The 27,490-nt window shown below is 36.4% G+C and overlaps 1 protein-coding gene and 1 long non-coding RNA gene across 2 annotated transcripts; both read right to left on the minus strand.

Moving 5' to 3' along the window:
• Positions 1-265: 265 nt before the first annotated feature.
• On the minus strand, positions 266-2,398 carry LOC131989714 (uncharacterized). Its single transcript, XR_009395978.1, has 4 exons — positions 2,283-2,398; positions 2,093-2,143; positions 1,944-2,006; positions 266-1,581 (listed from the first exon to the last, which is right to left on the minus strand). It is a non-coding gene; the product is annotated as an uncharacterized LOC131989714 (long non-coding RNA).
• A 390-nt stretch (positions 2,399-2,788) lies between these two features.
• Positions 2,789-27,095, minus strand: LOC131990161 (uncharacterized). The gene is made up of 27 exons (XM_059355559.1): positions 27,080-27,095; positions 26,593-26,868; positions 26,204-26,476; positions 25,667-25,969; positions 24,597-24,887; positions 23,756-23,998; positions 23,261-23,380; positions 23,117-23,132; positions 22,966-23,030; positions 22,755-22,805; positions 21,918-22,004; positions 20,935-20,985; positions 20,532-20,618; positions 20,341-20,391; positions 20,192-20,254; positions 10,806-11,069; positions 7,195-7,299; positions 6,605-6,877; positions 6,216-6,488; positions 5,699-6,001; positions 4,949-5,215; positions 4,118-4,360; positions 3,621-3,737; positions 3,476-3,491; positions 3,316-3,389; positions 3,113-3,168; positions 2,789-2,800 (listed from the first exon to the last, which is right to left on the minus strand). Exons 1-27 carry the CDS (start codon positions 27,093-27,095, stop codon positions 2,789-2,791), a joined length of 3,996 nt encoding a protein of 1,331 aa, XP_059211542.1.
• Positions 27,096-27,490: the final 395 nt, after the last annotated feature.

The raw sequence follows: 27,490 nt of genomic DNA on the forward strand, positions 1-27,490 counted from the left end.
AAAATATAAAACTTGTGGTGACGCACTTTAGTTTAATCTGTGATCTGTCTTCACTCCGGTATGAAACTACAGCAATGTTGCGATGTATAACATCAGTCCGATCAGCTGCTGCGTCAATTCAATAAGTAAGGGGGCGGGGCCACCGCTAAAAGACTTCCGCATAGGATTCTCTCGTGTATCCTCGCTTGTGGCTCCTCCGATATGCCTCCTCTATCCTCTATCCTCTCTCCTCTATCCTCCGATCACAAATAAGAGCTTTGGGACGGTCTTAAAGATGGCGGCCGCGAAAGAACTTCCGGTTCAAGCGAGGATAGAGGAGGCGAAAATTAAGAGCTTTGGGATGTACCCCAGACACAACATACAAGAACCAAAACTACAAAATAAAACAGGAAGTGCACACACACAAGACAAGCAAACCATTACAAAATAAAAGTACACCATCACATAAAGTAATTAAAGCACAATATCTTTTACAGAATACAAGGTCGACCAGCGTATATTTCTCAATAGGAAGCATCAAAAGATGATTGAAGGCAAAGCCAGGTTTGAAATGATTAATTACATTTGAAAAAATTGATCAGCAACATGTCTTTCAATAGCAAATGTCTCAGTTACCCTCACATGATCCACAAACCAATTGACAGTTTTAATTAGCCAAAAAGTTTATTGATGGATAAAATGCTAAATAAAAATACAATATAAAAACCCAAAACATATAAATCAGAAATTCATAACGTAGATATCATTATATTTTTTAGACAGAGCAAAGCATGTACATCTGCAGTGATACAATATATTTGATAGCACATTATTTAACATATTTTACAGTTAATGATCACCCTGGATCGTTCTTATTTAATACTGAAAATATATAGACTCTGTTAACTTCTGTAATGTGACTAGTTGTTTGATGGATAATTGATGGAGTTTGTTGGATATTTGGACAACAGGTGCAACAGTAATATTAACAATAATTTTATAAAAATGCTGTCAACAACTCATCTTTGTCAAAATAGCTCTGAGACCTCAAGAAAGTTCTATTCTGTCTATTCTGGAAAACTAAATGAAGATAAATAAATGTTTATGATACTGTAATAAAAATAAACACATCTTTATATACAGCCACTATTTAAGTTGGCATTAAAAATGTCCATACATATATACCAAACTATATATATATAAAACAAATTTCCATATACAATCAATTCAATAATCTGCAACAGCATGACTAGTAAAAAAAATATATATATAAATGTAAAACTGAATATGTGAGATTAACATATATAGTAAACTTTTGATGTATAACATACAATAACAATCACATACTGCATATGAAAAAAGGCCCAAAATATATGTAAGAAAGTACAATTTGTAGCTCTGGTGACACGTAGTGGCTGTTTAAAATATCTACCCAAGGTGACTAATTGAGTTTAACTGAACTGCAAGATGGCCCATAATTACCTCCAGTGTAATGATTCATCACATTTCAGGACAAACTTTCTGTACTTTCTGTTTCTGTACTTGCAGTTCAGGTCTTCACATCAGACTAAACAGCGCCCTTCTCTGGTTAATGCTGCTTCCCTGTTAGAATAACAAGATAAAGGACAAAAATAAATGAATGACATTTAGTCACTTCAGGACATAACATCATTAAAACATTTCATTTTTTTTTTGTGTGGAAAATATCTTGATTATTAATTATACTTCTATTATGTCTTATTCACATACACATATAATAGTTTGCAATAAAATGTCAAGAATCAATCAACAACAACACTAAATACCCATACATATTGATTCCACAAAAAAAAATGTTTTGGAGGTTTGGTTGCTCTTTAACTTGGAAACTACTTCCATCCAGAAACCCTGAATAAGCACACAGGATGTATTAGATACATATTTAATTATTTAATCAAATTATTGAATGTATTTTGAATACTTACTTTCCTTTCCAATCTTTTTTAGTTCAATGGAAGAAGAGGTGGCATCTTTGGATTCACCTGCATCTGAAATATACACATTTTGTATCAATAATTCGTTATCGGTCCACTGACTTTTTTAAAAATAAATCTTGTCAGTGTAAATACTTTACCATTTTCATAGTCTTTAGAGCCTTTGATTGTTTCATAGACAGAAGCATCACCTACAGAACAGTTAAAATACAGTCGAGGTCAGGTTAACCATTTTGAATGTATTATCATCATCAAACATCATGCGATTTAAAAAAAAAAAGTTGTTAAGGGAGGGAATATTGATATATAATAAGCAGGATATTTGCTTACAGTGGAGAAGAGAGGAGTATTCACTACGTTGAGCTTCATTCTGATAGACCACGTGACTTGAGGTGGCATCCTGGGATTCATCTGCATCTGAAATATATACATTTAATATAAATCACTTGTGATCAGTCCCCTAAACCCTCCTCTCATGTTGTGGGTCAAATTGAAACATTTTAACGTTTAAAAATCTAAAATAAATAGTTAAGGTGTATTTTTTCATGAAAGGAAAAAATGTAAAATGCAATTTTAAAAAATCAATGGCATGTAAAACCATTGTATGTTTATATGTAGGTCTTTACAATGTACATGAAAAAAGTTTTCGCGTGCACTTTTTATGAAAAAAGACTGAATTGTCCTCATTGAATCATGATCTGTGTGAGGTAAATAACAGCATTGCACTAAATATTGATTAAAATGGTTAGTAATGGAGTTAATGATGAAATATAAACAATGTTTATTAGGATTTTTTTTAGTTTCTGACACTTTTGGATAACAAAACACACCCTGGGTTATTGCTGTTCCTGAAAAAACAAACATAACAGGTGGGTTAACTCTTGCAGCAGTTACATTTTAGCTGCTATTCCTAAGTAAGTCATATGTTCTTATATTAAGATTTTAAATATAGTTGGCTTGCCTTGAGCATGATTGGACAATGGAGAGCTGACTACTGAATGAGCTTGTTTGACTTAATTCAGATTCTGACCTAATAATCTTGTTAGTTGGAAATAATTTGCACTGGGAAATTCAAGCAGAAATAAAGCTCATATTTCAAATCTTTTCAGTTGAATTTGATTGGCCATGTTTGCAGTGCATGGTACTAAATATGTGTATACTGTAACATTTTCATAGTCTTCAGAGACTTTGATTGTTTCATAGACAGAAGCATCACCTACAGAGCAGTGGAAATACAGTCAAGGTCAGGTTAACCATTTTAAATGTATTATCATCATCAGACATTTAAAAGGAGTTAAGGGGGTGATATTGATATATAATAAACAGGATATGTGCTTAGGGTGGAGAAGAGAGGAGTATTCACTACGTTGAGCTTCATTCTGGTAGACCATGTGACTTGTGGCAGAGCCCTGATTGGTGCTCTCAGACTGGATTGGCCTACAACATGAAGCAAATACATTTAATGTTTTAATTAGTATGTAATATATACAGTATATTTGATATTATGTTCATGTTGTACCAACCTGGTGGAGCTTGAATCTGTGAAGAAAAAGACATTTGTTGTTATTGGGTCTTGTGCTGCAGTTCCATATCATGCAGTCAGGATATATCAGTTTATTTGAATAAATAAAGCATAAATCATCTGATAATAGATGAAAAAGTTCTCACCTCTGGTTCTTCTGTAGCAAAACAAAACCAGCAGAATAATAATAACAACAAGTGCGATTCCACAAACCAGCCCAGTAATCAACAGCACAGGAAGTTTAGAGCCTTCAGGACTGGATCCTTCAATAATAGATAATAACTGTCAATAAACTAATATAGCAGTTTATTAAAGTTATTTAACAAAGATAATAAATATGGTAAAGATAAAAGACAACATCCAAAAATACATACAACAAATACACTTACATTTACAAAATCCAAATGTATAAGAAACCACATAAAAATCCCCCATTCTTATTGTATCACACAGGTAAACACTGACAGTCCCACATATAAACATGAAATTAACCATTCACAGTAAATCACAACTATCACAGCCACTGGTGGAGACGTTCTTCAGCTCAGAAGGAATCCAACAGTTAAAATCATCTGACACTAATCAAACATTTCTTCCTCAGACAGAAATACAGTTTACTTTAAAGAAACTGCAGCAAACTGACCTTTAACTGACATCCAGCTCTGAGCTGACTCTTCTCCTGAGTGTCCACACTTGTAGAAGCCCTCATCAGACTTTGACACTGCAGAGATATTTAGCTCCCTTCTGGTGTCGTTCTGAACGAGTTCCTCATTTCGATAGAAAAACACAGTGGAAACAGATTCCCGTCTTCTCAATCTGCAGCTCAGACTGACAGAATCTCCCTCAGTCACAGGATGGACAGGGCTCACCAGGATAATATTATCACCTGTAAAACAGTCAAAGAAAATAAAGTTTCAGTCAGAGATCAGCTGGTGCAGTTTCAGTGTTGACAGTGAAGAATAAGAATTGATAACAATTGTTTTTTATTGCAGTGCTTATAAAACAGTTTAATTAAATGCTTCGTTCATCAATAAAAAAAACAGTTATATTTGGTGGTTGTTAGTATAAGTTTGATAGAGTTTGACCTCAGAGAAACAAGTAGTGGATGAATTCTGTCACAGAAATACCAGTGAGAATATAGAAATGGTCTTTTTCTTTTTTTTAAGGGTAGCTGCATATAAAAAACTCAAATGTGGAACAACTTCAAATTAAATCATATAAAATGTTGAAATATCTAGGAAAAAAATAATCCAAATATTAATTTACAGTTGGTAAAAAAAAATAGATTGCATTCTTTGAGTGGATGATTTAAAAAAACAAAACTTGACAAAGTACTTTTTCTGGTGTAACTTGTCTCCAAAGCTGCTGCTAAATATTATGATGAAGACACATATAAAACAATATTAAAAATATGTATGTTGAAACACTTAAGAATTAAAAATTGTTTATGAAAGAAAATATAATGAAAACATACTCAGTTGAGTGATGTTGACTGCGTTGCTGAACTCTCCTGATCTGGACTCACACCAGTACACACCAGTATCACCATACCAGTTACTGTGTATGTTGCATGTGGATCCAGTCATTGTCCCCCAGGTGGAGCAGTCTAACAGGTAGCCATCAGTAAACCTCTTCACTCTCCACTCAGCAGAGTTTCCCTCACAGCTCAGTGACACAGAGTCAGAGGTGAAGTGTTGCACTCTGTCAGGACTCACTGTGAGAGACGCTGAGGAACCAAAATCTGAAAAATATATAATATGAAGTCAAAACCAAGCATGAAGAGTAAAAGATTGACAAAATTTAAATGTTCCTATGCTTTATTATTTTTCATTACTGAAGCTCAGTGAAACATACAAGTTTCAAAATTCTGGTTTCTACCTTGAAAACCTTCCACCATTTGAGTATATTTTAATGAAAGAAAAACACACGACTGAAGCTGCTGTTGTCTGTAAAGTAGAAAACTACTGACTCTACTTTTATCTGCCATCTTTCTAAGATACAGGAGGGGAGTATTCAAAACTAAAATATTCCCAGCCCAGTATGTAAGACAATACGACTGAAAAAATAAAGTTTGTCTTGATGTTAGTGAGAGAAGAACAGTCAATTAATTTCTTCCACTAGGGGAACCAGGCATTCATTTTCAAAATACTGTATGTTATAAATGTATATATAAACCAAGGTGACGATGTAACATCTTCAGAAGGACAGACAGAAACAAACCTACCTCCAGACCAGACAAACTGAGGTTGACTGTTATCAGTGTGATAAACTGGATCTCCTCTTCCAGCTCTGCACACATATCCTGCTGTGTGTGTTTGTCCATGAACGATGTAAGAATCCTGTTCAGTCCCAGTGGTGCTGTCAGGTAGCAGCTCATAGCTGTAGGAGTTGTCTGATGGTTTGGGAACAGCCTTATACCAGGAGAACCTCCATCCTGCTGATGGATGTTTAACTCTGCAGTTCAGAGTCACTGAGTCTCCAGGACTCAGCCATGATGGAGACACAGTGAGGACAGGTTCAGGTTTATCTGGTGGAAAATAGTGGATCAAAGTCATCCTGCACAAACTTCATTCATTCATTCATTCATTCATTCATTCACTATCCTAACTGCTTATCTGCACTCGGGTCTCGGGGGGCTGGAGCCGATCCCAGCTGACAAACGTTTTAAATATAAATGAAGCAGAACAAGTCTCTAAGGAGTTGTATAATATTCACTCTGAAAGAATAGTGATGTGACTTACTGTCTGATACGGTCAGTTTGATGGGATCACTCCAGTCTGTTGCAGACTGCTGAGCTCTTCTGCCCCTACAGCTGTAGGTCCCACTGTCAGATCCAGAAGCAGATCTAACACGGTGTTCATTTTGATTTGAAGGTTTGTTTCGGCTCGTTGTTTTCCATTCATACTCCCACTCAGTGTCTCCTCCGTCCTTGATGTCACATCTGACAGTGATCGTCTCTCCTCTGTATATTTCAGACCAGTTTGGCTGCAGAGTCACAACAGCCCTGTTTGCAACTGTTCAGGAGCAAGAATTTACAGTAGGGATACAAAAACATAACAAAACATTAAATCTACATCAAAACACGTCTGTTTCCTTTTCATTCTGTTTCAAAGATAAATACCCAACTCACCATCGTTGTTGATGAGGACTGAGTGGCTGTAGTCTGTGTAGTAAAGTGTCTCTCCTCTTCCTCCTCTGCACCAGTAGACTCCTCCCTGTGAGACACTGATTCTCTCAGTAGAGATGAAAACAGCATCTTGTTTGGTCAGAGGTTCAGAGGTTTTCTCTCCTCTGTACCAGAAGAATTTCCAACCAGATGATGATGTCACAGAGCAGCTCAGAGTCACTCTGCCCCCTACAGGAATGTCTCTGCTGTCAGCTCTCAGTCCAGCCTTTGGTTTACCTGCAGTTCAGTTTGAAACAGAGAAATAAAAAGGTCTTTACTATTCTTGGGAAATAAATAAATTGCTTGATGAAAATAAAATCCATTCCTCTTATTGTAGCATTGTTATAAAAAATACTCAATTACTCATTACAGCCTAAACCGTTTTCCTTGTTTTAAAAAAAGTATTTTAATCTCTGAACATTGTGATTGCTAATGTGCATTGAATGATCACTGTTCTTAAGCTGTTCTTCTTTTCTTTCTTTTAAAAAAATATGTTTACAAACGTGAAATAAAACAAAAAAGTTTGTATTTAAGAGCCGACTGAAGCCTTTCACTCTCCATAATGTGTCCCAGTGATCCTCTGCAGGTCACAGGGAGCTGGAGTGGATCCAGGCTCACACTGGGTGAGAAAGAGTGTCGACCCTGGGCAGACAGCCAGTCTATCACAGGGTCAAAGGTCACACAAACTACCATTTACACCAACAGCCAGTTAATGTAGACGAGCCAGTTACAAGATTCATCTCAACCAAACTAACTGTCAATCATCCTAAACAGCAAGTTAAATATGTTCACACACACAGAACCTTCTTCATGTAGGAGAACTGTGTTAAACTGCAGCATCAGTCCACCTATGAAAATAATCCTTGTTCATTCCTCAACGTTTTCCTGTGAATTATACTGGTAATTAATTATTAATAATTAATAATAATTCTGTGAATGACACTGATAAAAAAAAAATCAAGACAAAAAAAACCAACAAGCACCAATTCTACTTGTTATCATCATTATTTTCATCTGGCTACAGTTTTACTGTTGTAAGTTGTATATGTATGTAATTACATCTAATAAAGTAAAACTGCTTACACTATTACGTATAAAACATTTAAATATAATAGAGAATAAAAATGACATCCTCCAAATGTTACTTTCATTGTGTACTATCACTGTAATCCAACAGTACACTGTATGGTGTCTCTCTAAATTTCTTCTCTTCTCACAGTAAAAACAAACAATCACAATTTATTCCCAAAATATTCCACATATTTAAAATCTAGAATAAAATAAGACAAAACCAATTGAACAACTGTAAAACCCAGCAAAATGATGTTTAATATAAAGGGACAAATGTTTTCAGCGGTCGTGTGTTTTACCTTAATCCAGGTTTTTATGAGTAAAACTCAACAGACTTTAGAGGACTCTCAACTCTTCTATTGTGTCTTTATACAAACTGAAGTCCAAACAAACAAAAAGCAAATTCTTGCACCAACAAGTGGGTAAATACATGTCAAACTGTTCTCAACCTACATCATTTATTCATAAGGGTTCTTCTTTTACTTCAAACTAAAATGGCTTTATTACGCACCTTCAGCATTGTTTAACAGAATGAAGAATGTGGTTTGTTTTATTTCAGAGCAAATGACTGAACTCACCATGAACAGTGACTGCATTACTTTCAGGAGTGAAGAAATCTGCTCCTTGACTCACTCCTCTGCAGGAGTATTCTCCGCCTTGTGAAAAGTTCAGTTGATTTCTGTTTCCAGTCTGAACTTCAGGAGTGTCTGAAGGACGTCTGAACCATTGATACATCAATCCAGCAGCAGGGTCAACAGAGCAGGTCAGTGTCACAGCGCCCCCAGCTGGTATGACAGTCTCCTCTGCTGTCAGTGTGACTGAACGTCTACCTGCTGTTTAGATTGTAAAAACAACAAAACAAGGAAATTGCTGTCATAAACATGCAGTAGAAGTTATTGTTTAAACAGAGTGATTAGTTTGCACATTTATGATCATAATCAAACTCCACTTTCTACATGTCTGCATGAGTTGTAGCTCAACACACTGCAGCAAAATAAGACACAACACAAACAAGTTCAGAAACTTTTTCAACAGTTTGACAACACACTCACACCTGCAAATTAAAAAAACAACAACCACAAAACAACCACTGAAGAACAAAACAGAACAAAGTTTGAATGCACGTAAATTCAGTGAAACTCTGATGGCAAATATCCCTCATACCTGTAAAAATAAATCATGTTGTATGTATATATATATATATATATATATATATATATATATATATATATATACATATATATATATAATATGGCATGCCGTTCAGGAAATTAATCTTTGAATATATTGAATGAATTCTTGAATATATGGAATGAACCTTGAATATATTGAATGAATTCTTGAATATATGGAATGAACCTTGAATATATTGAATGAACCTTGAATATATGGAATGAACCTTGAATATATGGAATGAACCTTAAATATATGGAATGAAACTTTGAATATATTAAATGAACCTTGAATATATGGAATGGAACTTTGAATGTATTGAATTAATTCTTGAATATATTGAATGAACCTTGAATATATGGAATGAAACTTGACTGACGTCATCAAGGCACTGCCATCTTGTATTTTGCTGCCGCAATAAGTGAGCATGAGTCAGTCAGCTGGGAACCTTGTGGCAGCAACACTGACCAATGAGGACATTATCAGCTTATTGTCAAGTGCTTGTATGGGCCACAATCCTCCCGATAGTACCCGTGCCCAATACAGTTCTCCTGACGAAGAAGTTCGCTCCCTTTTTAATCTTTTTAATTTGTTTCTCATTTATTAATATGACGGAGGACAGACCGGAAGCGGGAAAATAAAAGTCCCAAAACACTTATCATCATGCACTAGTATAGGCTACTGTTCTCTTTCTACACCCAGGCATGGTTCACATTTATTTTAGTCAGTCAGTTTATGACTAAACTATAAGTAAATATACCTAAAACACACATATAAACCAAATCATTAATCACAGGTCAAATCCTTTCTGCTAAAGTCCTTGCTGATTGCTTATCTAAGCCCAGTTACATTACTCACGAGTCCAGTGAAAAAAGGGGGGGGATCCTTTTCAGCAGAGGAATGGAAGAAGGAAGTTGAGTTCAATAATTTGCTGTCTTGCAAATTAAGTTGCTGGTTGTCCTTATGGTTGGAGTTGGAGCTTCGCTGGCGGTTGCAATGAACTTTGTGTCCATTAATGCAACTTTGGTGCGCAGAGAAGGTCAGAGTTGCCGTTGGTTCAGAATTCCTTATGGAAGGGGATTCTGAATGAAGAAGGCCTCATCTCAGCTGCAGAGGATCTCAGCGGGGGGTGAGGGGTTAGGGCTGGTGGATCCAGACCTCTGGATCTGCTTCCCCAAGCAGGAGTGGTGGAGAGAGAGAGCGGGAGGGAGTACTGGCTTCTTTATAGCAGGCCAGTGGACCTCCTGTGGTGTCAAAGGTGCCTTGACCAACGACACGACACCTGGAAGGTGTTGTAAATGGAGTGCATTTTGGGAACTGAAGTTCTTGAGAGCAGACAAAATGGAGGTGACTCACCATTTTGTGAGTGGGCTCAGGAAAATGTCTCATTTAGTCCACAAATGAACCCAAAATTCACCTGTGGTAGAATCCCAACATCATTCAATATATTCAAAGTTTCGTTCCATATATTCAAGAATTCATTCAATATATTCAAAGATTAATTTCCTGAACGACATGCCATAATATATATATAATAATATATATATATATATATATGTATTTGAAAATGTTAAGTGTGTATCTAAATTTGTTGAAGATTCATTTGCAGCATTTTCTTCTCCAAATGAACCACCAGATGTCGCACTAGACCACCAGCATCTCAGACCAGAACAAATGAGTGCATCAACCACACAACATGCACTAACATGACCTTTTAAGAAGAATGATTACTTTATGTAGCATTTACTGAAAGACAAAACTAATCTGTGCTGAATGAAGACAGTGAAATGTAATTTAATTCTTACAAAAGCTAGAAAAGTGGATATTTGACCTTTGATTAATTAGTTTTGGATTCTTGTTGTAGAATTTTAAACAATGTGTTTGTCTTGTTTGTTTACATCACAGTGTGACAGCTACTTACCTTCCACTTTCAGTTCTTTCTGTTCGGATTCTTTCCCGTCATCAAACTGACACGTGTAAGAGCCCCGATCTGATGCTGACACTGGACCAATGAACATTACTGCTTTACTGGATGACGGATAAAATTCGGACCTTCCAACAAGTGAGCCGCCTTTGATAAAGGTAGCTTCCATCTCATTTCCTGGATCATGAGGCTTACAGCTCAGAACCACACCATCTCCTTCATACAAAGTGAATTCAGGACTTTCCAGGATTGGACCTCCACCTGTGTAAAAGAGGAAGATTTACTGAAAATCTCAATCAAATGAACACAGACTTCATCTGACAACATATGAGTGATTTAGCAGTGATATGATATTACTGGTCAATATAAAGACACTCAATAACATTCAACATTAGGTTGAAGTTAGATTAAAGAACATGTAGAAGTCACAATAAGTGTTCACTAAACAAGTACATTAAACTCACTGCTCCATAGCGCCCCCTGCCCTGTTAGCTTCCCTTAATGTAACAGTTAAAAGAAGAATATTGCTTCTACAGTGATTAGTGTATCTCACACACACACACACACACACACACACACACACACACACACACACACACACACACACACACACACACACACACACACACACACACACAGATTATGATTTCTATAAATATTTTTAGGTGAACAGCTTAACTCTGTAATTCTTTTCTCCCTTATTATGTTCCTTCTCATGAATGTGTATGTGATAATTATTCAGAGAAAGCACAGATTATAGGTGACTCATTTAATACTTTGTATTATAAATGTCATTAAATACAAACATAAAAAAAAAATAGGAAGTGAAGAAGAATGTTGCTGTAAATAAGAGAGAAATGTTAAGTGGGTAAATATTCAGTAAAACAGACAATGTCACCTTCATCCTGTCCGTAGAGGAGTGTATTCAGCACTGAAACAGAGATTAAAACTTCATCAGATAAACAACAACAGTGACAACAGTTTCATGTATTTCTCTTATTATATTCAATTGCAAAGAGGTGGCAAATAAATGCTAAAGAAACATTTAGAAATTAAATGGATCAGGAAGAAATATGAAATGAAATATATCACATACGTAATTTATAGCCTATACATTATGGCAAGCCATTCAGGAAATTATTATATATATGGTTTCAAAATCTGAGAATATATATATATATATATATATATATATATATATGTATATGTATATATATATATATATATATATATATATATGTATATGTATATATATATATATATATATATATATATATATATATATATATATTGAAACCTGAGAATATATATTAAAAGTCTGAGAATATATATTAAAATCTGAGAATATATATTAAAATCTAAGAATATATATTAAAATCTGAGAATATATATTGAAGTCTGAAAATATATATCAAATGTCTGAGAATACATATTTAAAGTATGAGAATATTATTATTGGTATGTTTGTATGCATCTATGTGTACTGGTATGGTGTACAGATATGCAAGTGTTGATACATAGAATTGATATCATGAAAATGAGAAATTAGTCTGAAGGAAACAGGTAGTTTTGAGTTTGACTTTCGATTTTGATTTCTGACCTGTTAATATTGTTTAAAGAAGTGGGGTGGGATTGAACAAGTTTTTACTTCTTCCCACTCCTTTTCAAATATGTTGTGGCATTTTTATAGAGTGCTTGGCGGCCTTATCAGTGCAGGAGTCACTAGGGCTGACTCCTGTTGATGCATTATTATTATTGTATTGTTGTTGCATATTTGAAATAAATCATTCAAATAAAAAAAAAATCAAATCAATATATATAGAAACTTGAGAATATATCTTGAAAATCTGAGAATATAGATTTGAAACCTGAGAATATATATTAAAATCTGAGAATATAGATTTGAAACCTGAGAATATATATCAAAATCTGACAATATATTTTAACACCTTCGGTTATAACCTTCAATATATATTCTCAGATTTAAATATATATTCCCAGGTTTCTATAAATATTCTCTGGTTTCAATTTATATTCTCATGTTTCAATATATATTATCAGGTTTCTATATATATTCTCAGGTTTTGAATCCATATATATAATAATTTCCTCAACGGCTTGCCATAATGTATGTGTGTATATATATATATATATATATATATATATATATATAAACGATTCAGCCCAATCAGCAACCAAATTCAAAGAGTCAGAGATGTACTCACAGAATAACCCCAGCACACAGAACAAAGTGCGCCCCATCTTCACGTCGAGCACGGACACCGTCTCTCTGATTCTGAGATATTCTACTACTTTGCTTCAATAGTACGTGTCCTTCCTTCCTTTTCACATAAAGCTCATACAGCGACAGGAGTTTTGACTGCAGCCTACTCTGACATGATGACACTTCCTGCCCACTGAAATTTTTTTAGATTCTATCTTTTCCAACAGTTGATGCCTGTTACATTACAATGTTTCAGGGACCAGGACCCTGAGGCGTTCCCAGCCCAGGCAGATATATAATCTCTCCAGCATGTTCTGGGTCTTACTCTGGGCAAACAAATAGATTAAAAAACATATTTGTTTACATCCAAATGAAGTCTGTGCTGATTGAAATAAAAATAAATCATGAGTAAATACCAAAATACATGAGTAGCTGTGTCTTTTGAAATTAATGTCTACATTTTCATTGCCTCAATACATCACACGGATGTCAGACTAAATTTTCCAGCTTTTGATATCTCAGTTTTATGGCTTAATGTGGCCTGCAACATAGAGAAATGCCACAAAAATATTTCTGTAATTTGAGATAACTACCCTTTTTTATCTCATGTACCTACAGTAACGTCAAATATATACAAAGTAGTAAACAAAGGGATAATCATTGCTTGTGTTTTGTTACACTGTGTTAGAACATTTAGTTCACAATTAGAGCTTAAGAAGTAACAAGCAAAGCCAGTGCTTCTCAGCATGAGTGAAAAACACCCTTTTCATTTCCTCTTTAAAAGATCTGCTGCTTAGTTAAGAATGACCACATTACCACATTCTCTGCAGAAAAGAAGCAGGGTTAAAGTAGCAGAAATTAAGTGCAATGGATAGTTGATAATCAATAATAAAGTGAAACAATTCACAACAGGGACTCAGGGGCAGAAGAAAAGTGTCTGAAACCAGGACTGGTTTAAAAAAATCCAATCTTTAATTGTAGATACAACAGGAGAACAAATCCAAAACGACACAACGATAATCCACAGAACCAATTCCAAAAACAGGCCGGCAAAATACAGACATGTGCTCACAGGGGAAACAAAGACAATCTGACAAGGGGGAGGAGGAAACACAAGGGCTTCGTCTCATGTTGTCTATTTTGCATCTTCCCTTCCCCTGGGTGCATCCCATGACCCTTATTTTATGTCTCCTCTATCCTCTATCCTCGCTTGAACCGGAAGTTCTTTCGCGTGCCCCATCTTTACGACCATCCCAAAGCTCTTATTTGTGCTCGGAGGAGAGAGGAGAGAGGAGAGAGGATGGAGGATGGAGGATGGAGGATGGAGGATGGAGGAGGCATATCGGAGGAGGCACAAGCGAGGATACATGAGAGCATCCCATGTGGAAGTCTTTTAGCGGTGGCCCCGCCCCCTGACTGGACATCAGTTATTGATTAGACGCTGCAGCTGATCACACTGATCTTATACATCAACATCATTGTAGTTTCAAACCGGAGTGAAGACAGATCACAGATTAAACTCAAGTGTGTCACCACAAGTTTTATATTTCATTTATATGATTCGCCATGTAGTTAAAATCTGTTTCGTGACATTTATAATAAATTAAAAGAAAGATCGCTCTAGAAGCTTTTTTCCCCTTTCGTGATCTGTTCTTTCCACCATACAGATTTATTATGGATATTACTAAAGTAAAAAAACAAAACAGTAGAGAGTTGAGAGTCTGTCCGTCAGCAAGAAACACTTTTACATCGTTTGTCATTTCCATCAGTCCCACGTGAGGCTGATCATTGCTGAGTGTAGCTTTGATCTGAGTGACATCATTTACATTTTACCTTAATCATCTAACCTAATAAAACATTGGCCGGTGTTCAGCGGACACAATCATGTTCTGGGATATAAAAATAATGAATTTATCACCAGGATCGTCTACTACGAAGGTGTATTAGGGCCATGTATGAAAATAAATAAATAGAGTTAAATAGGGACCCAGGGGAGTGGAGCCCAGCCACCATGGCACGCGTAAAAACACATAACATGAGGTGATGGTACTACATCACCACATTTTATTTGTTTCTACCCGCGGGATGTCTCTTCTTTTCCATGACTCACTCTGTTTAAGGTGTTTTATCAGAGTGATTGTTTATGAGTGATCTGACTGCTCCCCTCCAGCCTGTCGGTACACAGAGCGCTGTCTTTCAGACCTCCTCTGCTCCTTGTTGACAGTTACAGTGTGTAACGTTCGTCTAAGTTCTTTTCACAGCAGCAGGTTTATTGTTCCCAGCCTTCATTCCTCACGGGCATTCGGACCCAGTGAGGCATGGACCAGTATTACCCCCTTTCCCCGGGTCCGTTTTTTTTCTTCATACTTGGCCCTAATAGTTGTCCAAAAACAGGAGCAAATAATAATAAATAATACAAAGGCAGTCCCGTGCCCCTGAGCTGGACACAGTTCACAGTATAAAGACACAATGCAGGCTTTTATTCATGTGCAATAATATTAATCACCTGTCAGTTGGCTTCAACAGCTGTAGCACTTATAATAATAATAATAATAATAATAATAAGTAACAAGTAACATCAGAATAATAAAACTCATACTCTTTCAGTTCACTGTGTTTTCTACTAGTTCTTCTAGTTTTCTATTGTTAGCCTACTTTTAAGTTTACTGTTCCCTTTTTTGGTTTGACCTTTTGTAAAGCATGTAGTAAAACATTATCACCCATTTCTGTGTTTCACCTTGTTAGTGAACTTCACTCCAACTCTGTACCACCAATTTTACACTTATTTTTGGAATATATATGATACGGTTACAGAGGAAAAAACTTAGTTTCACAATTAGGCCTATCATGAGTATGAATGTATAAAATCACATTTGTAATCCGAGGTTTTATTGTATTTTCCTCCAAATCTTTTATTGTTGGTGTTTTTTTAAACAGTTGCTGCCTTCCAACACACGTGAAAATAATGAATAAAAATAATCAAAAGTGAATCTCTTCGGCATTAAATATAAGCTTTTTCAAAATGTCTGCATTGTTGAGGTTCTACAGTTATGGTAGTAATAATAATAATAACAATAATAATAATAATAATAGGCCTACATTTTATTTATCAGCACTTTAAAACTCAAAGACACTTTACAAGGTTATTGAGAGCTTCTTAATTGATGAGGAGGATCTTGAAGTGGATGCTGCTTTATTGGGAGCTAGTGAAGGTGTTGCAGGATGGCTGTAATTTGAGTAATTTACACTTTGACTTCTAAAGAAGTCTCTGATGTCCACTGTCCTTCTTTTAGACATCCTGGCTGCGCCTTATAACCAAACACACACACATACACACACACACAGGCACGCACACACATATCACGTGGACACCGATTCAAACGTTCAAATGTAAATGAAACCTCTGATATTACAATCCGTCTTGCTGACGTCACCCAGGGAGAACAACCGCCCAACATGTTAACAACAATTTACAGCGGCAGATTAACAGGAACTCCTGTCGGACAACTAGCAGACCGGTGTGCTAATGTTTACAACCTGATGGAGTGACAGCGGGGACGGCCAATCACACAAGAAACGGCAGAGCCAATCGAGGAGCTTGTGGGCGGGTCTAAACTAAGAGGAACAGGCTTCAGCTTGAGCAGCTGTTTTCCGCTCGGTCCTAGTGCCTGACACTTTTATTTTGGACGGTACAAACTGCAGGTGATTTATACTGTGAACTGTGTCCTGCTCAGGTGCACGGGAATGCCTTTATATTATTTATTTGTCCAGTACCACAAGTGAAGTGCAAGCACAAACACACACACACACACACACACACTGACACACACACTTCAGAGAGGAATAAAGATTCCCTAAACCAGCCACCATTGCACGTGTTAGAGCCGGGGGCTCTTAAAGCCTCCCACGCTCACCCGGGTTCTTTTTTCTAAACTTGGTCTTACAAAACACTCAGAACAAATGAATAAAATTAACAATTTCTTGAAAGAATAATAGTCAAATGCAATGCTCAGCGCTGGCTCTGCAATGTGATCCCGATGGTACCACAAGACAGAGTGATTACAAACTTACACATATCTTCTTGGGTTTGGCTAACCCCGTCAATTGGGTGGGCTTTTAACGCAATTGGTAAATTTTTTGTGTGATGCTTTTCGGTTGCCACCCATAGCCATGCATCTGGGGATTTGACATCTCCTTGACCTTTCAAATCTATGTGTGTGTGTGTTTTTTGCTGGGGCCTTCACATCCTGTCTCCCCTCCCTATTCTGCATCTCATCTTCCTGTCCTCTTTACATTACGGCCAAGGCCTGAGCTGAACTCCTTCACATATCTGCTGTCTGATACTGTCCCAAATTTGAACTGAAGTAACCCTGACCATAGGTTCACAATTTAGTAACTCAACCAATCCGAATATATTCTTTATCCTACACACACGTAAAGAGGCCTCACATGAGAATGCCCGTGAGGAATGAAGGCTGGGGACAATAAACCTGCTGCTGAGAAAAAAACGTAGACGAACGTTACACACTGTAACTGTCAACAAGGAGCAGAGGAGGTCTGAAAGACAGCGCTCTGTGTACCGACAGGCTGGAGGGGAGCAGTCGAATCACTCATAAACAATCACTCTGATAAAACACCTTAAACAGAGTGAGTCATGGAGAAGAAGAAGAGACATCCCGCGGGTAGAAAGGAATAAAATGTGATGATGTAGTACCATCACCTCATGTTATGTGTTTAACACGTGCCATGGTGGCTGGGCCCCTCTCCCCTCGGCCCCTATTTATTTATTTTCATAAATGGCCCTAATATGCTGTCGTAGTAGACGATCCTGGTGATAAATTAATTATTTAATATCCCAGAACATGATTGTGTCCGCTGAACACCGGCCAATGTTTTATTAGGTTATATAATTAAGGTAAAATTTAAATTATGTCACTCAGTAATGATCAGCCCCGCGTGGGACTGATGAAAATGACAAACAATGTAAAAGTGTTTCTTGCTGACAGACAGACTCTCATACTCTCTACTGTTTTTTTTTTTTTACTTTAATAATATCCATAATAAATCTGTATGGTGGAAAAAACAGATCACGAAAAGGAAAAAAAACTTCTAGAGCGATCTTTCTCTTTATTTATTATAAATGTAGAAATATGTTTGTGGTGTTTTTGTTGTTCAGAGCCACAATAAAACAGATTTTAACTACATGGTGAATCATATAAATAAAATATAAAACTTGTGGTGACGCACTTTAGTTTAATCTGTGATCTGTCTTCACTCCGTTATGAAACTACAGCGATGTTGCGATGTATAACATCAGTCCGATCAGCTGCTGCGTCAATTCAATAAGTCAGGGGGCGGGGCCACCGCTAAAAGACTTCCGCATAGGATTCTCTCGTGTATCCTCGCTTGTGGCTCCTCCGATATGCCTCCTCTATCCTCTATCCTCTATCCTCCGATCACAAATAGGAGCTTTGGGACGGTCTTAAAGATGGCGCCCGCGAAAGAACTTCCGGTTCAAGCGAGGATAGAGGAGGCGAAAATTTAGAGCTTTGGGATGTACCCCAGACACAACATACAAGAACCAAAACTACAAAATAAAACAGGAAGTGCACACACACTAGACAAGCAAACCATTACAAAATAAAAGTACACCATCACATAAAGTAATTAAAGCACAATATCTTTTACAGAATACAAGGTCGACCAGCATATATTTCTCAATAGGAAGCATCAAAAGATGATTGAAGGAAAAGCCAGGTTTGAAATGATTAATTACATTTGAAAAAATTGATCAGCAACATGTCTTTCAATAGCAAATGTCTCAGTTACCCTCACATGATCCACAAACCAATTGACAGTTTTAATTAGCCAAAAAGTTTATTGATGGATAAAATGCTAAATAAAAATACAATATAAAAACCCAAAACATATAAATCAGAAATTCGTAACGTAGATATCATTATATTTTTTAGACAGAGCAAAGCATGTACATCTGCAGTGATACAATATATTTGATAGCACATTATTTAACATATTTTACAGTTAATGATCACCCTGGATCATTCTTATTTAATACTGAAAATATATAGACTCTGTTAACTTCTGTAATGTGACTAGTTGTTTGATGGATAATTGATGGAGTTTGTTGGATATTTGGACAACAGGTGCAACAGTAATATTAACAATAATTTTATAGAAATGCTGTCAACAACTCATCTTTGTCAAAATAGCTCTGAGACCTCAAGAATGTTCTATTCTGTCTATTCTGGAAAACTAAATGAAGATAAATAAATGTTTATGATACTGTAATAAAAATAAACACATCTTTATATACAGCCACTATTTAAGTTGGCATTAAAAATGTCCATACATATATACCAAACTATATATATATATAACAAATTTCCATATACAATCAATTCAATAATCTGCAACAGCATGACTAGTAAAAATATATATATATAAATGTAAAACTGAATATGTGAGATTAACATATATAGTAAACTTTTGATGTATAACATACAATAACAATCACATACTGCATATGAAAAAAGGCCCGAAATATATGTAAGAAAGTACAATTTGTAGCTCTGGTGACACGTAGTGGCTGTTTAAAATATCTACCCAAGGTGACTAATTGAGTTTAACTGAACTGCAAGATGGCCCATAATTACCTCCAGTGTAATGATTCATCACATTTCAGGACAAACTTTAAACATGACTGTTGTTTGTTTCTGTACTTGCAGTTCAGGTCTTCACATCAGATTAAACAGCGCCCTTCTCTGGTTAATGCTGCTTCCCTGTTAGAATAACAAGATAAAGGGCAAAAATAAATGAATGACATTTAGTCACTTCAGGACATAACATCATTGAAACATTTCATTTTTTTTTGTGTGGAAAATATCTTGATTATTAATTATACTTCTATTATGTCTTATTCACATACACATATTAGTTTGCAATAAAATGTCAAGAATCAATCAACAACAACACTAAATACCCATACATATTGATTCCACTAAAAAAAATGTTTTGGAGGTTTGGTTACTCTTTAACTTGGAAACTACTTCCATCCAGAAACCCTGAATAAGCACACAGGATGTATTACATACATATTGAATTATTTAATCAAATTATTGTATGTATTTTGAATACTTACTTTCCTTTCCAATCTTTTTTAGTTCAATGGAAGAAGAGGTGGCATCTTTGGATTCACCTGCATCTGAAATATACACATTTTATATCAATAATTCGTTATCAGTCCACTGACTTTTTTAAAAATAAATCTTGTCAGTGTAAATACTTTACCATTTTCATAGTCTTCAGAGCCTTTGATTGTTTCATAGACAGAAGCATCACCTACAGAACAGTTAAAATACAGTCGAGGTCAGGTTAACCATTTTGAATGTATTATCATCATCAAACATCATGCGATTAAAAAAAAAAAAAGTTGTTAAGGGAGGGAATATTGATATATAATATGCAGGATATTTGCTTACAGTGGAGAAGAGAGGAGTATTCACTACGTTGAGCTTCATTCTGGTCGACCACGTGACTTGAGGTGGCATCCTGGGATTCATCTGCATCTGAAATATATACATTTAATATAAATCACTAGTGATCAGTCCCCTTAAATCATGCAGCAGTCTTAATTTTTTAATGCTTTTCCTAAACAAGTTATATGTTTTTATATGAAGATTTTAAATCTAGTTGGCTTGCATTGAGTATGGATTGGACAATGGAGAGCTGATTACTGAATGAGCTTAAAATAAATCATGTCAGTGGAAAAAAATGCTGCACTGGGAAAGTCAAGCAGTAATAAAGCTCATATTCCAAATATTTTCAGTTGAATTTGATTGGCTCTGTTTGCAGTGCATGGTACTAAATATGTGTATACTTTACCATTTTCATTGTCTTCAGAGCCTTTGATTGTTTCATAGACAGAAGCATCACCTATAGAGCAGTGGAAATACAGTCGAGGTCAGGTTAACCATTTTAAATGTATTGTCATCATCAGATAGCCTGGCTAACACCAGACTATTCTCAAATGAGGGCTAGTCTGGCAACGAGCAATGTATTTTTCCGTAGAGGAGGTGTGGTTTACGATCCTCCAGAGCCGTTTATTGGACGCTTATAATGTCTATCAAAAGCATCTGTAGGTAGCTCTTAGCCAATCAGATCAGTTATACCAGATGACGTAGTAGATCAACAGAAATGGATGTTTGTTGTGTGTGTGTCTATGAGAGTGTTGCTTGCTGCTTTGCTTCTCCAGTTCTCGCTTTCTGCAAGATTATTTATTTTCACGCTTTATTCCCCCTCATGTCATTCAGCCACACACATCCACTGATTTTATGGGCAATAATCAAGCTGCTGCGGGCCTCTCGGCGGCTCCGCTGTCCGCGGTAGCGGGCCTATTAGCCGTTAGCGGCTATTAGCTATTAGCCGCTAACGGCGCTAATAGCCGCTAACGGCGCTAATAGCCGCTAGCGGCGCTAATAGCCCCGCTACCATAACGCCGGTGATCTCAGCGGAGCCGCCGAGAGACCTTTCGCCTTTCAACTTTCGCTCTAAACAATTTAAAACACCATCTACAGCTAAAGAGAGTTTCGCGTCTGCTGCAGACATGTTGGATCCAGAAAACTACAAGCTTCCAAGTGCCGAGTAGTACGCGTCATCGTCTTGCCGTCCCTCCCCGCTCTGTGATTGGATCCCTAAAACAGGGCTAAGAAACGGCCCTAGTTTCCAGACTCCGCCGCAGTTCGAAATTAAATTCGAGCACGCAAGGCAGTCTGGGTATACCCAGGCTAATCATCAGACATCATGAGATTAAAAAAAGTAATTGAGGGAGGGAATATTGATATATAATAAGCAGGATATTTGCTTACAGTGGAGAAGAGACGAGTATTCACTACGTTGAGCTTCATTCTGATAGACCACGTGACTTGAGGTGGCATCCTGGGATTCATCTGCATCTGAAATATATACATTTAATATAAATCACCAGTGATCAGTCCCCTAAACCCTCCTCTCATGTTGTGGGTCAAATTGAAACATTTTAACGTTTAAAAATCTAAAATAAATAGTTAAGGTGTATTTTTTCATGAAAGGAAAAAATGTAAAATGCAATTTTAAAAAATCAATGGCATGTAAAACCATTGTATGTTTATATGTAGGTATTTACAATGTACATGAAAAAAGTTTTCGCGTGCACTTTTTTATGAAAAAAGACTGAGAATTGTCTTCATTAAATCATGATCTGTGTGAGGTAAAGAACACCATTGCACTAAATATTGATTAAAATGGTTAGTAATGGAGTTAATAATGAAATATAAACAATGTTTATTAGGATTTTTTTAGTTTCTGACACTTTTGGATAACAAAACACACCCTGGGTTATTGCTGTTCCTGAAAAAACAAACATAACAGGTGGGTTAACTCTTGCAGCAGTTACATTTTAGCTGCTATTCCTAAGTAAGTCATATGTTCTTATATTAAGATTTTAAATATAGTTGGCTTGCCTTGAGCATGATTGGACAATGGAGAGCTGACTACTGAATGAGCTTGTTTGACTTAATTCAGATTCTGACCTAATAATATTGTCAGTTGGAAATAATTTGCACTGGGAAATTCAAGCAGAAATAAAGCTCATATTTCAAATCTTTTCAGTTGAATTTGATTTACCATGTTTGCAGTGCATGGTACTAAATATGTGTATACTGTACCATTTTCATAGTCTTCAGAGACTTTGATTGTTTCATAGACAGAAGCATCACCTACAGAGCAGTGGAAATACAGTCGAGGTCAGGTTAACCATTTTAAATGTATTATCATCATCAGACATTTAAAAGAAGGAGTTAAGGGGGTGAATATTGATATATAATAAACAGGATATGTGCTTAGGGTGGAGAAGAGAGGAGTATTCACTATGTTGACCTTCATTCTGGTCGACCATGTGACTTGTGGCAGAGCCCTGATTGGTGCTCTCAGACTGGATTGGCCTACAACATGAAGCAAATACATTTAATGTTTTAATTAGTTTATACTATATACAGTATATTTGCTGTTATGTTCATGTTGTACCAACCTGGTGGAGCTTGAATCTGTGAAGAAAAAGACATTTGTTGTTATTGGTTTTGTGCTGCAGTTCCATATCATGCAGTCAGGATATATCAGTTTATTTGAATAAATAAAGCATAAATCATCTGATAATAGATGAAAAAGTTCTCACCTCTGGTTCTTCTGTAGCAAAACAAAACCAGCAGAATAATAATAACAACAAGTGCGATTCCAGACAACAGCCCAGTAATCAACAGCACAGGAAGTTTAGAGCCTTCAGGACTGGATCCTTCTATAATAGATAATAACTGTCAATAAACTTATATAGCAGTTTATTAAAGTTATTTAACAAAGATAATAAATATGGTAAAGATAAAAGACAACATCCAAAAATCCATACAACAAATACACTTACATTTACAAATCCAAATGTATAAAAACCACATAAAAATCCCCCATTCTTATTGTATCACACAGGTAAACACTGACAGTCCCACATATAAACATGAAATTAACCATTCACAGTAAATCACAACTATCACAGCCACTGGTGGAGACGTTCTTCAGCTCAGAAGGAATCCAACAGTTAAAATCATCTGACACTAATCAAACATTTCTTCCTCAGACAGAAATACAGTTTACTTTAAAGAAACTGCAGCAAACTGACCTTTAACTGACATCCAGCTCTGAGCTGACTCTTCTCCTGAGTGTCCACACTTGTAGAAGCCCTCATCAGACTTTGACACTGCAGAGATATTTAGCTCCCTTCTGGTGTCGTTCTGAACGAGTTCCTCATTTCGATAGAAAAACACAGTGGAAACAGATTCCCGTCTTCTCAATCTGCAGCTCAGACTGACAGAATCTCCCTCAGTCACAGGATGGACAGGGCTCACCAGGATAATATTATCACCTGTAAAACAGTCAAAGAAAATAAAGTTTCAGTCAGAGATCAGCTGGTGCAGTTTCAGTGTTGACAGTGAAGAATAAGAATTGATAACATTGATATTTTTTTTTCATTGCAGTGCTTATAAAACAGTTTAATTAAATGTTTCATTTGTTCATCAATGGAAAACAGTTATATTTGGTGGTTGTTATTATAAGTTTGATAGAGTTTGACCTCAGAGAAACAAGTAGTGGATGAATTCTGCCACAGAAATACCAGTGAGAATATAGAAATGGTCGTTTTCTTTTTTTTTTTAGGGGTAGCTGCATATAAAAAACTCAAATGTGGACCAACTTCATATTAAATTATATAAAATTAGTTTTTGAAATATCCAGGAAAAAAATAATCCAAATATTAATTTACAGTTGATAAAACAAAAAAAAGGTTGATTGCATTTTGGGGGATGGTTTAAATAAACTAATACTTTTTCTGGTGTAACTTGTCTCAAAAGCTGCTGCTAAATGTTATAAACATATATAAACTAATGTTTAAAAAAATACATGTGTTGAAACACATAATGATATGCTAAAAATAGTTTATAAAAGAAAATATAATGAAAACATACTCTCTTTAGTGATGTTGACTGCGTTGCTGAACTCTCCTGATCTGGACTCACACCAGTGCACACCAGTATGACTAATACTATAAAAGCCACTGTGTATGTTGCATGTGGATCCAGTCATTGTCCCCCAGCTGGAGCTGGAGCTGGAGCTGGGGCAGTCTCGCGGGTAGCCATCAGTAAACCTCTTCACTCTCCACTCAGTAGAGTTTCCCTCACAGCTCAGTGACACAGAGTCAGAGGTGAAGTGTTGCACTCTGTCAGGACTCACTGTGAGAGACGCTGAGGAACCAAAATCTGAAAAATATATAATACGAAGTCAAAACCAAGCATGAAGAGTAAAAGATTGACAAAATGTAAATGTTCCTATGCTTTATTTTTTATTACTGAAGCTCAGTGAAACATACAAGTTTCAAAATTCTGCTTTCTACCTTGAAAACTTTCCACCATTTGAGTATATTTTAATGAAAGAAAAACACACGACTGAAGCTGCTGTTGTCTGTAAAGTAGAAAACTACTGACTCTACTTTTATCTGCCATCTTTCTAAGATACAGGAGGTGAGTCTTTAAAACTAAAATGTGCTGCATTTACTCTTTTCATACAGTCAGTGTTTTCATCTTATTGTCTGAGTTTTATTAAATGTCTGGCTATTTATTTTAAAAGTTTTGTCTGTCTGTAAACTTCTCTGACTTCTAGCCAAGTGTCTTCAAACTCTGCATCCACCTGTTGTATCAGTATAAAGAATAAGTTTCACCAGTAACCGAATTAATTAATGAGTAAATTCATGCTGTCACATTAATTGAATTGGAATAAGAGTGAGGAGAGAAGGAAATTCCCAACCTGGTATGTAACACAATAAAAATAAAGTTGAAGAAGAAAGAAAGAAATAAGAAATAAAGTTTGTCTTGATGTTAGTGAGAGAAGAACAGTCAATTAATTTCTTCTTCATCATACTGTATGTTATAAATTTATATATATATATATATATATATATATATATATATATATATATATATATATATAAACCAAGGTGATGATGTAACATCTGCAGAAGGACAGACAGAATCAAACCTACCTCCAGACCAGACAAACTGAGGTTGACTGTTATCAGTGTGATAAACTGGATCTCCTCTTCCAGCTCTGCACACATATCCTGCTGTGTGTGTTTGTCCATGAACGATGTCAGAATCCTGTTCAGTCCCAGTGGTGCTGTCAGGTAGCAGCTCATAGCTGTAGGAGTTGTCTGATGGTTTGGGAACAGCCTTATACCAGGAGAACCTCCATCCTGCTGATGGATGTTTAACTCTGCAGTTCAGAGTCACTGAGTCTCCAGGACTCAGCCATGATGGAGACACAGTGAGGACAGGTTCAGGTTGATCTGGTGGAAAATAGTGGATCAAAGTCATCCTGCACAAACTTCATTCATTCATTCATTCATTCATTCATTCATTCATTCATTCATTCATTCATTATCCTAACTGCTTATCTGCACTCGGGTCTCGGGGGGCTGGAGCCGATCCCAGCTGACAAACGTTTTAAATATAAATGAAGCAGAACAAGTCTCTAAGGAGTTGTATAATATTCACTCTGAAAGAATAGTGATGTGACTTACTGTCTGATACGGTCAGTTTGATGGGATCACTCCACTCTGTTGCAGACTGCTGAGCTCTTCTGCCCCTACAGCTGTAGGTCCCACTGTCAGATTCAGAAGCAGATCTAACACGGTGTTCATTTTGATTTAAAGATTTGTTTCGGCTCGTTGTTTTCCATTCATACTCCCACTCAGTGTCTCCTCCGTCCTTGATGTCACATCTGACAGTGATCGTCTCTCCTCTGTATATTTCAGACCAGTTTGGCTGCAGAGTCACAACAGCCCTGTTTGCAACTGTTCAGGAGCAAGAATTTACAGTAGGGATACAAAAACATAACAAAACATTAAATCTACATCAAAACACGTCTGTTGCCTTTTAATTCTCTTTCAAAGATAAATACCCAACTCACCATTGTTGTTGATGAGGACTGAGTGGCTGTAGTCTGTGTAGTAAAGTGTCTCTCCTCTTCCTCCTCTGCACCAGTAGACTCCTCCCTGTGAGACACTGATTCTCTCAGTAGAGATGAAAACAGCATCTTGTTTGGTCAGAGGTTCAGAGGTTTTCTCTCCTCTGTACCAGAAGAATTTCCAACCAGATGATGATGTCACAGAGCAGCTCAGAGTCACTCTGCCCCCTACAGGAATGTCTCTGCTGTCAGCTCTCAGTCCAGCTTCTGGTTTATGTGCTGTTTTAGAACAAAGATTCAAATAAGGAAACTATCATCACTGTGATTTAGGCCAATTTAAAGAGTACAGGCCCAACAGCCAATAAATAATTTAATACTGACACATAAGCTTGCTTTAAGTGATAGGATTAATATCAATATTTAATTTAATATATCAATACTGAAGTCATGCTCATTTAATTCCAACAAAGGAGCTCTGTTGCTGTCACACCTCTCTCTCTCTTCATGTTTCTTGTCTGAATCTCTACTGTAACTTTCCAGAAGCACAATTCAGGATTCAACATGCAAACTGCATTTTCCTCTCCAGACAAGACAGCTGTGTAGTTCTCTGCTCTTCTCTGTGACTCATTGTCATTCAACAGTAAACGTTGTGGAGGAAGTTATTAAGATTAAAAAGCATAAAGTGTTGCGGAATATCATGTGAAAAAGTTCCTGTGGGGTTTTTTTTTTTCAATTAAAAACTTGATATTTCCTGAATGGATGACAGACAGGACAACTTACCTGTTACTGTCAATGTGATGAGGTCACTCCACTGTGTGACAGAATAGCCCCTTCTGCCCATACATCTGTAATCTCCACTGTGGGACTCAGTAGCACTGCTAATGATGAGTTCTTTGTGTGC

This window comes from Centropristis striata, chromosome 17 (genome assembly GCF_030273125.1).
Source record: "Centropristis striata isolate RG_2023a ecotype Rhode Island chromosome 17, C.striata_1.0, whole genome shotgun sequence".
NCBI classification, from domain to species: Eukaryota; Metazoa; Chordata; class Actinopteri; order Perciformes; family Serranidae; genus Centropristis; species Centropristis striata.